The sequence below is a fragment of the Lissotriton helveticus genome, chromosome 12 (assembly GCF_964261635.1).
Source record: "Lissotriton helveticus chromosome 12, aLisHel1.1, whole genome shotgun sequence".
NCBI classification, from domain to species: domain Eukaryota; kingdom Metazoa; phylum Chordata; class Amphibia; order Caudata; family Salamandridae; genus Lissotriton; species Lissotriton helveticus.
The window spans coordinates 74451775-74467103 of NC_136073.1; the positions used below are offsets into that span (position 1 = coordinate 74451775).

The following is a 15329-nucleotide window of genomic DNA, read 5'->3' on the forward strand; positions in this document are numbered from 1 at the left end:
TCGTGGACATGGCACTGCTTTTGGCGAAGCGCCGAGTGGCATGTCGCTGGGGCAGAGGCAGAGCCCCTAAATTCAAGGAGTGGCTGGCAGATATAATTTACTGTCAGGAACAACATCTCACATTTACTGAACTACTACCGATCTCTAGTCGACCCAAAGATATCTGGAGCCCGTTAGTTGGCTATTTGCTTGCCCAGGCGGATGACGACGGTATCCCCGCGGGAGAGGCTGTTAATGACTAACTAAGTTAAATGCACCTGAGGCTATGGACTGCTACCTGCAGACGCATACACCACGTCCAGCCTCTCAATCTGACACACTGCACCATATGTTGCCCTACTGTTCGCACACCTTCATGGCACTTTCCTGCACAATTTACACTGGCACTACGCATGCAGAAGTTGTCACCGAACCCTTACCTGACATTTACTCCCTACCGCCCTGACACTTCTATACACCTTTTTTATTGGACCCGGCACTGCCCTATGGCGCTACACTTCACCCCTATCCTTCAGGTGAACAGGTACCACCGCGATTAACATATGTCGAAGCATTGCCTTGAAAGACTATAGATGTATATTACTATATCTTTGTTATAGGACTCTACTTCCGAGTGTGTCTGTGAGACCTCACAGTTTTGTTTAAAGTTGGGAACTGTTTCAAAGGATTACAAACCAAACAAAAAATCCAAAAAACACTGTTCTACTGCGTTAAATCCTAAGGCTCATGTCTTCTGTACTAGATATCGGACACTCATTGTGTAGTGCTACATGATGCTATCGGGCCCCCGGGATGCCGGTTCCGGATGCCGGTTCCACAGCTGTGTTATACTTATTACGATTTCATTACTGAGTTGCACATCATGCTGCCGGCCTCCGGGTTGTAGGCATTGGAAGCTGTGTACTGTCTGTGATATTCAATAAAAGCAGTTTGAACTCCAAAAAAAAAAAAAAAAAATAGTGAATGGTCAATGTTTGTATGGCGCTGTGTTTGTGAGCTACTAATTAATTACATTGCTGACCCATGCCCCTTTTAAAAAAATCCTTATCTATTCCATGGGGGAAAGTGTGTTTCCTTCTATGCTCAAATGTGTTCAGATCCCGTAATCTACAGAAACCTAACCATGATTTCAAAAACATAAGAACAGTCCTGAACTTCTCATCTGTGGAAAAATCACCAAAAAGGCATTTCTCCAATTCTCTCACACAGTTCAGCCAATAATTTACTAACCCCCACCCAACCTGCCTAGTTCCCTAATGGAGATCAGAAACAGCTACCCTTAAAATACTGGACAATATCCTGAATATAGTTGATGAAGTTCTAGTGCCACGGGACCCGTCAGCAGCATTTCACATCTGTAACCATAATACACTAATCATCATCATTATTATGTCAACAAAGGAGAATGCGAGGCAAGTGCTGAACTAGGTATCTTCCTCTCTTCTTCTGCAGATCCAAATTTGTTACAACTGACTTTTGAGATCCCACTGCAACTAATTAACTTCGGCATGCATCAAGCCTCGATCTCATCACCGTCCCTCTTCAACTTCTATTAGCAGCAACTACACTCAAAGCTTCAAGATAAAAATAAGTATCATACACCAATATAAAGACAAGACAAAATTGTATCTCAAAATCTCAGATTGTGCAGACGTATTACGTGTATAAATCTACATGGAAAACCTTATATATTGTATGGCTTTTATCTCCTTGAAACTAAACCCAACAAAACCAGTGATTCTCTTCTATCACTCCAAAGACATTTCACCAAATCTACAAAAGATGGATTGAAACACTCACTTGGCATCACATCTTCCTTGGTCTATTACTGTGCATTTATTAAAAAATTAACAAAACTAAGCATCCCTCCAACTCCTTCGAAGGATCTAGATCAGCTGCACAAACACAGTTTTTCCTCAGCTAGATTGAGGTAATGTTATTTTATCTAGGCTTACTCATTCAACAGTAGACTCTCTTAGGGCCATTCGTCATATGCCTGCTTGCCTTGTTAAAGTTGCTAGACAGTGAATAACTTTAAACCGATTTTGAAAGACCTCCACTGGCTCGCCTCATTATGTACTAAATACGTCCTCCATTTGGGCTTTCCTAGCTACTTGAAGGGCGAACTATACCTCAAAGGAGGAAAAAAGGAAACTAGAAGTAAAAATTATCTATTTCTGGAAATTCCAAAAATAAAAGATCCACATTGATGGTCCAGTTCTCCTCTTGTTTAGCTCTGAGACTTTTGAATCGACTTCCGTATGATTTAAGACTCAACTCTGGTTTGCTACCCTCCTGGAAAAACTTTAAAATACATCAGTTCTCACTGAAGTTTAGTTTCTAACTCGTGACTTTGCTCTCCTTATGTTCCCTTTTTTGCTTATTTCTGAAAGGACGGTTTCATCTTTATATAAAAAATCTCCATGCCCCTGTTGAACAGTCCATGCTGTGACTCAATAAATAAATCAACACTTCAAACTACTCACTGTTCCCACCAACTAGCCAAGCCATCTAAAACAAAAAATAAAAAATACATTACCTGTGTTGGCATTTTCAGTTCAACCTTCAGCCCTGCAACTGGGTCTAGGTACACAACAAGGAGATTCTCGGCAACGTTCTCTAAAAAGCGATCCATGACCATGTCATGTTCCTCCGTCCACACTATATTCTTCATGCCGCTTAATGCCACACGTTGCTTGATGTTGGGTTTCTAAAGAGATATAAAACAAATGGCTCAGCTTGCCTGCAATCAAATCATATAGCACAATACATCCAGATTTTGTGGTATATCAACTTTTATTAACAGCCACATGCTACAGCAGTGGCCATAAATACATAAATAGAGGCCGGTTTGAAGATGGCTAGTAGAAAAACTGCCAGGTCTTGACAGTTCTGATGAATTGATATTGGCTCTGAAAGCAGCTCTTTAGTCACTGTGACAGAAGGAAGGAGTATTAGAGGGAAGCACCAAGAATCAAGTGGAAGCAACGATCTGATGTGATGATGTGGAAAACATGGCTGTTCCATGAAGAAAGAGTTTTCGGAGTAAAGTGTGAGTGAGCCAGTGTAGTGGGAAGCCTTCCACCAGAGTAATAGCTATTATTTCTTAAAGAAGGTATACAAAGGTATGCATGGAGTCTTTAATTTAATTTTCCTGAAGGTAGGAAACCTGTGCAGGGCCTTGAGAGCAGAAGTTGTTGAAACTCTAGAAATGGCTGGAAAAGAGGTTGTTGAGAATGGTTACTTTGTGATTGAAGGAATGGCTGGATTGTTCTAAGGGTTTCGAGATGGAAAAAGAAGGCCCTTGGGACACGTTCACATGAAAGACAATGGAGAGATTCTGATATAGGATAGATCATACCATACGTCAAGGACAAAACCAGAAGAAGCTGGATGGGGGCACTGTGATTTGGAGAACGGAGGGTGAAAGTGTCTCAGTGAAGGGGGATACAGGACATTCTTCCAAAAGTTATAACTATTAATAAGAGATATAATCTTAGGTTTAGATGGGAAAGTTGGATCTTTCGGACATGGTTGCCCACACTTTTGGCCTGGTGTCAGTAGTTTTAGACTGTAATACACTGAGATCCTGCTAACCAGGATCCAGTGTTGGTGCTCTCTCTTCTACATTGACTGGTAAGGACTTTCTACATCCCACAATTGGCATACTGGTATACCCGTGGAAGTTCCTAGTATATGGAAACTGATGTACCCTTGGCATTGGTACACCAGGGGTCTCCTATGGGCTTTAGCATGTATTATGCCACCAATGGCAGCCCAAGCAAACTGTCTGCAGACAACATATACAAATAGAGAGGCAACTACAATCAATTATCAGTGTTATATATATACAGGAAACAAAATATAGCTGGTCAAAGATCTTGGTTGGTGATACAATCACTTTGCTTTATTGTATTTTTTCAAACGGACGCAGGCAACGCGATTCGCCTTAACAAGGCTTTATCAGGGCGAGAGATCTTCACAACTCCAGAAGATAGACATTATTGTCCACATTTGAATGAACGTACGGTAATCTTTTACTAATTGAATCACAGACCAATAGTATTGTGCCAGTGGTCCATTGGATTATTTCAGGAATATGAATGCATAAGCAGTGGTTTGCCCGTGCATATACTGTCACAATTCCGTGATAATCACATTAGTAGTTCACTTCTCTTGGAAAGTGAAAGCAACGAATCTAGCGCTCAACATGTGCCAACTTGCAAGAAACCGGCATCTCTAAGAACATTAGGAGTGCAATTGTGTCGAACACGACACACGCATAAAGACAAAGAGGGTTTGTAAATAGGAACCCCATGACTGACGATCGTTTATCCAGTGTTGGCACATGCTGTCCGCAAGATTCGCTGCTTTTACTTTCCAGGAGAAGTGAACTATTACTGTGATTATCAAGGGATTGCGACAGAATACGCACAGGCGAAACACTGCTTACGCTTTCATATTACTGGAACAATCCAAGGGGCCAAAACTATTGGCTTATGATACAACTAGTAAAAGACTACCGTACGTTCGTTCAAATGTGAACAAAAATTTTGATATTCTGGAGTGGTGAAGATCTCTCGCTCTGAAGAAGTCTTGTTAAGGCAAAACGCGTTGGCTGCGTCCGTTTGAAAAAATACTAAAAAGCAAAGTGATTGTATCACCAACCAAAATCTTCGACCATCTATATTTTGTTTTCTGTATATATAACACTGACAGCTGATTTTAGTTTCCTCTCTATTTGTATTTATTCTGTGTTTATGTTTGGTCAATGAGCAGCTGACCATTGAGGTGGGCAACGTGGTATTTGAGCATGCTATTTGTGGCTATTTCAGGTAATTCGACTTTGTCATCACAGGCTGCTTCCCTCGTCTTGTCCAAACTGAGTCTGCCGGCCTGCCATTGCAGCAGGAGTGAAATTCACTTCAGATATCAAGTTTACATTATATCCCAGTCACTGCACTTAAATCCTATAAGTCACCCCTAAGGTAGTCCCTTCAGCCCAATGGCAGTGTCCATAGTCCTAAGTGGAAGGGTGTCCGTGTATGAGCAGAGGCACCCTACAACCCCGGACCAGGTTCTCTGGGCTTTGTAAGTGCGGGAAGCCATTTTAAGGTATGTAGTGGACACTGGCAAACTTGAGATATCAAACTACATAATGGCTTCACCGAACCTGGTCATGTTTGGTATCAAACATGTTGGAATCATGCAAGTACACTGATTCGAGTGTTAGATGCATTGTACCATGTTCTGGTGAGAGGGCTCCTTAGAGGACCCCCAATGTCTACCTGCATAGCCTTAAAGGGTCTGCGTGCAAGCCTGTGCTGGTGCAGACCCCAAATAATGTTCTGCCCTTCTGGTGAGCCTATCTCTGGCAGGGAAAGGCAGAACAAAGCAATTCCTGTAGAGGAGAGGTGTGGCTACCTCTCCTTTAGAATTAGGTGTCTCTGAACTAGGGTGGGGATGTTTCTGAGCGCCACCAGACTGCTTTGAAGGGCACATTTAGTGTCCTCCTTGCACAAACCAGTTTTACCCAGTTCAGGAGGTCTGGGCTCTCTCTCTGGCATGAAACTATACAAAGGACAGGGAAGTGACCACCCCCCTGTCCAGCACTTTCCCCCAGTGAGGTGCCCAGAGATCCACCAGGTGGCTGCTTGATTCTGCCATCTTGAAAGCAAGATAAACAAAGGCCCCTCGAAGCATCTGACTGGTCAGACAATCAGAGTAGCATCCCTGACACCCCCCCTCCCGATAGGTGGGTCAGCACAGAAGTTATACAACCCCTTCCTGGGTTACTTAAGGGCTCCCCTGAGGGCGGAACCCTAGATTTGTCTGAAACAAGTATTCCTCTGCAAGATTCGTTTTCAGAGTCCTCCACAAGATTCTTCTGCTCCTGGACACTGGACTCTGCTGTTGGGCTGTGCCGGACTCAAGACAAGACTGTTCCTGGTAGGAAGGCTCCTACTGCAACTTTGTCTCTGTGCTTTGCATCCATCCTACTACATCTGTGGCCGTGCATCCTTCAGAGTCACAAGGACTCTGTGTAAATCAAGAACAGCTGGAAGGAAGCTCCCATGGAGTGAAAAAGTCACTCCCCTGCATCCGCAGGCACCTCAACGTCAACGACCGGTCAGTGGATCCTGCCGTCCCACAGACTCTTCACGGCTCTACAACAAAGGTAATGCTTTCGTAGTTCTACTGAGGCCCGACCTGTAATCTATGCAATTCGAAAGACTGCAATCTCTCGTTGAGCTGCTGGGACTGCGTCCTTGTGCACCGTGTCATTCTGACTTTGCCAAGGCTTGTCGACTCTCCAGTATGAAGATCTTCGAGCTCCAGGAAGCCCCAGCCTAAAGCATCACCCTGCTGCAAAGGCGACGTCCTCCTTGCATTACCTCTAACGTGGGCCTCCATCTTTGCTGTGCTGATGAGGCCTCCCTGCAACTCCCTGTGCCTGTGCCTGCTGCCAGAGGGTTCTCCTGGGGTCTACATTACTCCTTCTGGCTCTCCTGCTTGATGTGGACCAGCTCTAACATAGCTGTGCTGGGTGAGTTCGCTAGACTTTACTGCTCCTCCTCTTTGCAACTTTTCCTGCAACGTGTTAGCTGCATTTGCCAAGGCTTGTTGGTGGTCCTGCTGGCCACTGACCGTCCTGCATTGACAGTCGTGGGGCAGCTCGTGTATGGTTCCTGTATTCTACTCCATTGCCAGGACTCCACAGCTGCAACTCCAAGACCTCCTTCTGCCGTGAAGTAACCAGAGAAGGGTGAGCATTGTGCTCCTGCAACTACTGGACGACTCCAGGTGGTTTGGACCCTTTCTCCTCTCTCTCCTTAGTTGCTTCTCGTCTGGAAACCACACTTGGTTTCCACCGACCTTGTCCACGGGTCACAGTAGCAGCTGGACTTCTGAAGATCCCCATTGACTTCATCAGGCAGTTCCGACACCACTTCACAACTACACACCTGGTCTCCCTGGTGTAGGTATCCTGCCTCTCTGGGTATCCACGGGTGGGGGTGTTCTCCAACCTCCCTGGCTCCAAAGGGTTTCCTCTGAGTCTTCTGGGAAGGGTCCTGAATCCTGAAAATCCTAACCGGGACTTCCCCATGTTATCCTATGGACACTGACCCAAGGTATCACCTCTGCACCCGGACGCCTAGGGACTCCTAATTACTTACCTTGGGTAGTCCTGTGCTGCCCCTGGCATACAGATCCTTGGGTGGTAGTCTTGATTAGTTTCCTCTTTCGCATTCCACTTATTTAGTATATGGTTTGCCCCTCCCCCCATAGGGGTCTATGTGTTTTATGTGTTTTACATACCTGTTTTACTGACATTGTTATTGTGTTTGCATATCTCCGGGTAGGAGATATACCAAAGCAGTTTAATGTTGGAGTGTAATACATACCACAGTACTTTTTCTAACACTGGTGTGGTTCTTTCCAGTGTAACATTCAGTGACTGACTTGTGCGGTAAATACATCCGCTTAACGCCCTCCTGGATACGCCTTAGCTGCTCTCCACAGCTACCCCTTGTAATCTTTGCTTATCATGGACCTCTTAGACTATCACTAAGGGTTGCCTGGACTCAGTTCAGGGAGTATCGCCAATAGGTGTACACCATATATTGAGCCTGCTTCCTACAAGATGGGTTTATCACAACCACTTTTTTTGCATCTTGTTATTGGGCACAAGAAGGGAAGGACTATGGACTGAGAGTGAAGAGGCTATGTTATAGTCAAGTGCAGCATAACGTGTGTGTTATCACATACAACTAGTCTACAAAGACAAACAAATGATCTGATGACAAATAGTCATTGTTGCACACTGAAAAGGAGGTTGAAGAGAACCTCATATGTGACGGTAACAGAAGGGGTGATAAAGGAGAGAGCGGGTGGACTGGGTGCGGTCAATCAGGAAAAAATGTATCCACTTTGCAGCGGAGCCTTGAACCAGGCAAGTGTTTGGTGACTCTAAAGTAGATTATCATGGTTGAAGGTACTGATTATGCCAGAAGGTTTTAAAGAAAACATAGTTGCATTCACTAGAAATGCCCCCACTGCAGATATCTATAGGGCTCACACGTGGAAGTTAGTCAATGGCCTTATAGTTTGGACTCTGCTGGAAATATGCACTGTTGAGTAAGGCCTCAGAAGTCAATTTCTCTGCATAAGAGTCTATACTGTGACCCTGATTGTGCTTTCATGGTTGTGTATGCTTGTTACTCTACTCTACGCCTTGTGAATCACAGAGAGAATCCCATGGCGAAGTAGTAAGAGCTGAGCAACTTACTCGTAATGCTGGTTTACCGTGGAGTTTCTCTCCGACATCTATCTTTATCTTCCCTGTGCTCCAAAAGCAGCGAACTGCCTAAATGATTCCCTGGTGGGTGGGCAGTGCAGTCTTCCAAAGTTCTTTAAGGGCAAGTGCAGTTTGCACTGTTTTGCAATGGTTTATATGAGGACAACATTTCCTGCTTTTATTTATACTCTAAATGTTCTTCGGCAGTTTTATTTTTAGTTAATTGTATTCGCAATTTGGAGATATGTTTGAATACACAGTACGTTACCTTACTGGGCATGCTTTTAGTTATTCTAAAAAACATGACATTTCTATAAAAACACATATTCCGGGATAACATTTGTGGCCTGAGATATCCTAAATTCTATTAAAAAAAAGCGAGAATAAGCATGTTGAAAAACTAAGCTTACAAGTAAGCAACTTTTCTTTTCAGGGGCAATAGCTGCCTAGTTGTTGCGGAGATCCACAGGCATCCGAGAACCGGTCTGGCACGATATTTTCATTTTTGTGACTCGCACATTTTTTAAGAGAAGGGTAAATCCTTATCTAGAAGGATGGTAAAGATACAAGTTTTCCAGACCATGGGATAATCTATTCTGTTTTCTCTATGCAGGTGGGTTTCCTGCAATCAAAATACATCCACATTTAAATCAGTTATTTATTTCTCCCAAAACATTTAAGGTAGACATCATGGTAAATATCTTTAGGCTACTAGGGATTGTCTTGCATGTTATGCCTGCTCTCTAGAGTCTGCGGCCAAGTTAGGTATTTGGTCATTTGCAGTCTTGGTGGACAGCATGGAATCCCCCCATCTTCACCAAGCCACTCTTATATTGAGGTCATCTATGTCTGAGGATGACCCTGAAACCACGGATTTATATGACGCTTTACCGGGGTTGATCTCTGCCTGCTGTAGTTCTTATGAGGGATATGTGGCGGGATTGTATTTCGTGACTTTTGGATGATGGCTTATTCTGAAGTCTGTCTAGCAAGATCAACCATTCCTCTCTAAAAATGTATTCTAAACTTTGCAGTTATGGTTGCGTGTCTCTCTATTGTGTTTGAAACTATTTTCATTGTTTGTATTTATTTGTTCATTGGCATGCATTCTTTTTATGTCTTGCCTGGGCCAGCACGCATGCGCTGCTCTGCGAGGTTTACTGTAAGGACTTCCAACTCCCTGAGCTTTTCCTTGAGTTGTTTTTTCTTTTTTACGCCCACGCATTTGATTGGCCATTGCGTAAGGCTTTCACAAAAGACAGCACACAAATGGCCAAAGGCTCGTGTATGTCCCGCCTTTTCGTTAAATGTCCCCTCCCATAGCCTATGTATCTCGGGAGCGAGCGCAGTAATTAGTGGCGCGCAGTGTGCCAGCTGCACGGTAGGCTGCATTCCAGTATCAGGTTACTTTCGCTGCCACTGTGACAGAAACCAGACATAGTATCCCTCCTCCATTCCTCTTTCCCCCTCAGCCGATCCCTTTGTTTACAAGCAGTTGCTATCATGCTTCCCACCATATGATGCATACTGTATACAGAGAACTGTACGGCGCTTTGAAGCCCACTGGGTCAGTATTGCACGTTATAAATGTATAAGCTACTGTTCATGGTGCTTTCTGCATACAATTATTTATTAGCTCTCACAGTTCGTTTTCCAATATTATCCTGAAAGAAATGTTGGTATCGGGTGTATTTTTTAAAGTGAATAAGATGAGAAGTCTTTGAAGCTGACAATTCTATTTCACAGCTGGGACACTGAGGATGTTTCTAGAAACTGCAAGATATGTACCATGAAGTTTCTTTTCCCGGTTGCAGACAAGCGCTATTATTTCGTTTAAAGTTGCTTTGCTGCACTGTGGAATGTTATCCTTCGTACACGAGTCTCTCCTCTTTCGTGCTATCTCTTCCGGGGCTGCTTCCGAGGCCCCCGGACACCCTCCCATCGCCATCCGCATATAGCTGGCGTGTGGTGAGAACTTGCCATTTGCAGTTGATCAGACTCGCAGCATTCATACATGCAACTAGAGCACAGATAAAGGCAGCTGGACAGCCACGCATTCTTTCCTTAATGACCCTCCATGGTCGCCAGCTTGAGCTTTACTCTCAGGATTTTACTGACCTTGCTTTTATAGTCACGAGCTTGATAAAAAAAGAAACATCCTTATCTTCATAGTACTCTCTTTAAGGGCATGCTGATCACTGCTTGAAAGACTGGTAAGGCTGGAGAAGAGTCAGTCACCTAAAGGGGAAAAGCCTAGATAAGTTGTTTTCTGAAAGAGGCCTTTTATGTCTGAAGAATATAACCAAAAAAGAACTTCTAGTTAAAGTAGGTTTGTAGCAATGCTGAGATTTGCAAAATCGCATGTTGCTACTGCAGTAAAAGCGTTTACACTATACCAGTTAAGTTGATGCCAGTAAAACGTGAAAGTTTAAGTTAAGTAGAGTTGCTTTTTATTATAATTGTTTTCCCGCCTGAACATATTTTTTGTAAAATGTCCAGCAACGGTTTTTACACAGTGCCCAATCATTGACTAAACGCTAAACCGGTTTTCTGGGATACAGTACCTGTGGAAAGTTTAAATAGTCCCTTTTCTTTCATATTAGGCCTAACAATTAAGTAGCACCTCATCCACCTGATGCGTCTTGAAGCACTTTCTGGAGTTGAGTAAAAAACTACTCTGTTGCTTATGGTTGGCAGCAGGAGACTTAATAGAGTGACCCATCCAGGAAGAATTTGGGTGTCATGTGTGTGGTTGGTGGATGCGTCAAATGTTTCAAAACGAAAGTGCAAGGGCACTCAGCACGGAGTAAGCAGAGAGTGATGTAAACAAGCATTTTCAATGCAATAGGTCTCGCATTTACGCAAGTTTAGCTATTGCCTTTGTAAATGACAATGTCTTGTATTTATGTTTTAAAAACCAAAACCAAAATGTTAATGTTAATGTTAACTAAGCTTATATAGCGCACAGCTGCCTCAGCGAAGAGGTGTACCGGCGCTGAAAGCAGTGTAACAAAGAGGCTAAGAAACTAGGCATCCTTGCGCAGAAAGCAGTGTAACATAGAGGCTAAGAACTAGGCCACGGGGAAAAGGTATGTCTTAATGGCCTTTCGGAAGGCCAGCAGTCTATCCAGACTGCAAATCTGAAAGGGCAGGGAGTTCCACAGTTTGGCTGCCAAACTGGGTTAGGACTGACCCCCGGCACGGAGACGGTTCACTCGAGGAACAGCAACCTAGTATTGCCCCAAGGAGCGCAGCTGGCGCATAGGAACATAAGGTACCAGCAAGTTGGCCAAAATCCCAGGAGACACAAGCTTCAAAATGTTAAAGGTCAATCAGAGAGCCTTGAATTCGATCCACTTGGCCATAGGCAACCAGTGTAACCGATGAATGGCACTGGCTGTTGAGTGGCTTCGCGGGAGCCCCAGCAGGGCTCTGGCTGCTGCATTTTAAAACTCGCTGCAGGCGCACCACCTCTGCCTGATTAGCCCCTAAGAGGAGCGAGCTGGCATAGTCCAGTCTAGATAAGATAGCCGCTTGGACGGTCAACTGACGGGTGGATCAAAAAACCCCAGCAGGGACCCAAGTCCCCGGAGGGGGCAGAAACAAGTTCCGGCCATCCTCTTGGTGTGCTCCTGGAAGCTGAGTGTAGAGTCCAACCATACCTCTAGGTTTTTTTACCACCGCCTTTGGGGTGGGTGCACTACCATTGCTCACTCCATAGTCCATTGTCTTTCCCCACCAGCAAAAAATAAACGGCGTAGGCATTTACACATTTTTTTTTATAAGGTAGTTAGTTTGTACATAATGTTTACTTGGTTATATATAAGGTAAGAAAAATGCTTATTACACTTTATTATAACTTTTCAACATACTGCACAGCAGGTACACTGCTCTACAACATAGCTTAAACACATCGGCAAAGCCAATAGCTCTGGCAAAACACTTGTAAGGTCCCAAAGGCAGGACCTATTGGCTATGCCAATGCTTGATTTGCATTGTGATGGTGCTCCTGTGCACCTTGATCCAGGTACTCTCTGCTTCATCTTGCCTGCTGTCTGTCCGGTTATGCTATTGCTATTGATAATTAGCACTTCTATGTGCTTCATGTGGTCAGCGTGAGGAGATTATCATAACTTTTTAACTTTTGCTTTATTCACAGAGCCTTCTTTGCTTTCTCCATTCAGGTAAACATTGAATTAAATAAACGTTCATTTTTTTCAGGCTGCTCTGATCAGATGGGTGGGCTGAAGCAGAGTTTGTGTGAGGACCCCACCTATACGAAGTTCTGGCTCTGCGAACAAACATAATGTTGTTAAAAAAAAGGACATGTCATCTCAACAGTACTTCCACGTTATTACAATGTGCAGGGGAGAGAAATTCATAATAGAGTAGGAGAGGGGGTGGGCATTAGTCTGTTTTTGCCTAGAATTACACGCTACTTACTTGTAACACCATCATGGGTATCTTCATTAAAATTAAAACACTATCCCAGTATATTGCAGAATCCTAAAACGGTTGCTTTACAATTAAAAATGTCATTCTAGTCAAAAGGGAACACTCGCTTATTATTTTTTAATAGAAATACAAATTTAAATGTACTTAAACAAATGAAAAACTATAATTGTTCACAGAGTAAATGAATCCTTCTGCTGACTAAGGGCCTTATTCAGAGATTGGCTAATTGAATCCTCTGTCGCAAACGTGGCAGATGTACTGTTTGACGTAGGTCATTAATTGTAATATGGCGGCCGGAGCACCCAGAATGTTGTGAGGGAGTATCCATAGATGCCAACATTTTAGAAGAGGAGAGCGGGAGATTTAACAAAAATAAAATAATAATCGGGAGAATGTATTGCCCCGATTGACTACTATTGAAACAGAGGCAGAGACAATGAAGCCATTTCCTAGTCCAAACATGGGGAGTGTCCCGCTTGAGTGGAATCTAATGGCACGTATGGGCACATCACTCCCCCCCAGCGTTAAATAAGGCCCTACATTTGTTTACAACAGAAGATGAAATGAAAACTGCTTTAGCAGGCTCGGAAACTTAGACAAAGGTAGAAATGCACTTCCGCTTCGAGACAGTCAATAGTGGGCATACCATGTGCGATTCGCTCCCAGCCAGAGTATACAACCAGACACACCCACTTGTTAAAATCTGGATTGTGGCGTAAACATTATCGGCGCCATCTTGTCCTTTTCAGATCCATACGTGCGCGTAAGCAGCAACCATTTTGATTGCCATGGCCTCTCTGCCCACTCCCGATAGCCAGCGCGTCTCTCTCCCCCTCACTCCCCGGCCTCGCAAGCATTCCCCCGCGCCCCGACAGCCCCCGGTCTCTCCTGCTTGGGCCATAAACGCACCTCCAGCGCGACCCTGTCTCCGAGCCACATCCCGTGCTGAACCCCCTCACTCTTTCATCTCATTCATAGAACAGGCCCTTTTGATAACCTCTTCCTCCCTATCCGATTGTCCGGCCTGATCCCAGGCCATCACCTAGCCCAACAGATACGGTTTATTGCCCCCTACAGTAGGACCTCACCTCACATCAAAGGAGCGGGGATTAATCAATGCCTTCACACCCCTAGATCCGGCCGATCGCCCGCATTCCTGTTCCCAGCGGAATGTCCAGCTGCGCGATAGCCATCATGCTGAGATTTGGGTGGGGACCCCTACTGTAGATATGTGTGAGAACGGGCCTGAACCGGGGATTCCAAAGATGCCTTTTTCGTACTTCAAAGCAATACCACGGATGTCATAAATGTAATAAAGCCATAAACTTGTGTATAAGAGGCCAGGCCTCAGAGATGCGGCTAGAGCACCTCGAGAAGATACCCTGTTGTCTGATTTGACGTGTTCTGCTCCGTCGGAATAAAAACTCCTGTTTCTCGCCTTCCTGTCTCCAGCGCCTGCCTCTTTGATTGGTAATCTCGAATGGTATGAGAGGCGGCTAACGCCGGGCAAACACTGAAGGCGCTTGGTCGACATCGGCCCTACCTTTTCACAATCTTCTCCTTTTGCCCCCCCTCCCCCTCCAAGGACACACCAGGCAAGTAGTTGGACTGCATAGTCTTTATTAAATCTTCAGATACCGCAATCTTTAGTTGTTGATCAACTGTCAACACTTGACCAACTTTTATGATAAACCAAAACCAACACACATTGTTATAAAGGGGCTCGTGAAGTATACATTTGAGCCACAGGTTGAGATTGTATTTACATTTTCTGGATCTCCAGCACCAGGAAATGTTGAAGGCACTCTGCATTGTCCACATAGCTTCCCAAGGATAATGACTGCTATGCCTACAACTTAAATTCAAGCAATACAAACCAAACAGAACAAACACTGCAGGCTTGCACCACTTATCATACCGCCTTACCACAAAAAATCTGCGGCAGGCACTGCTTTCTAGGTGCAAGATGCCAAGCTCTGGAACCCACTTCCAGCCAGCAATAGAAGCACCCGGGAACATATACACTTCTGAAGACAGTTGAAAACGTGGCTATTTCCTAGATAAATGCACCATCTGCAGATAGGCAAGCTACAACACCAGTCACACCCTCAAGTGCAATCCTCAGCTTACAACCCACAAATTGCAACCAAGTCAACCAGCAAACTGCTTTCATTATGCAGGTAAGCAAAAAAGGGTGACCTATGGGTCGCCGGGACATATGAAAATAAGTTACTTACCTGTACCTACGGTTATCCAGTATTGGTACCTTTCATAGATTCACATGCCTGAATCATTCCCCATCGTCGAGATGGGAGTCCCACTGTAAAATAAACAAGCAGTATTCCAGAAATGCCATAGGCTACAATGGCCCTGAGCCATGCTAATATTGCCTATTTACGTCCTTTTTCAAACAAGCATTGGCATAGCCAATAGGTTCTGCTTTTGGGACCGTATAAGTATTTAATTATGCAGCACAATATGCTTGGTGCAACATCAACGGTTGCATGGCTAAACACTTATAAGGTCCCAAAGGTGAGACCTGTTGGCTATGCCAATGCTTGGGGGGTGCAATCGT

The 15329-nt window shown here is 44.3% G+C and overlaps 1 protein-coding gene and 1 long non-coding RNA gene across 3 annotated transcripts in view; one reads left to right on the forward strand and one right to left on the reverse strand.

Moving 5' to 3' along the window:
* Positions 1-15329, reverse strand: part of DNAH2 (dynein axonemal heavy chain 2) — a 3497426-nt gene that overhangs the window by 3344984 nt on the left and 137113 nt on the right. For both annotated transcript variants that reach the window (XM_078670326.1, XM_078670327.1), the window contains one exon: positions 2540-2710. In XM_078670326.1, the coding sequence (XP_078526452.1) occupies positions 2540-2710 (171 nt within the window). The remainder of the gene's footprint in view (positions 1-2539; positions 2711-15329) is intronic.
* The window catches only part of LOC144799129 (uncharacterized), a 117858-nt gene that overhangs the window by 95475 nt on the left and 7054 nt on the right, over positions 1-15329 (forward strand). The window lies entirely within an intron of this gene.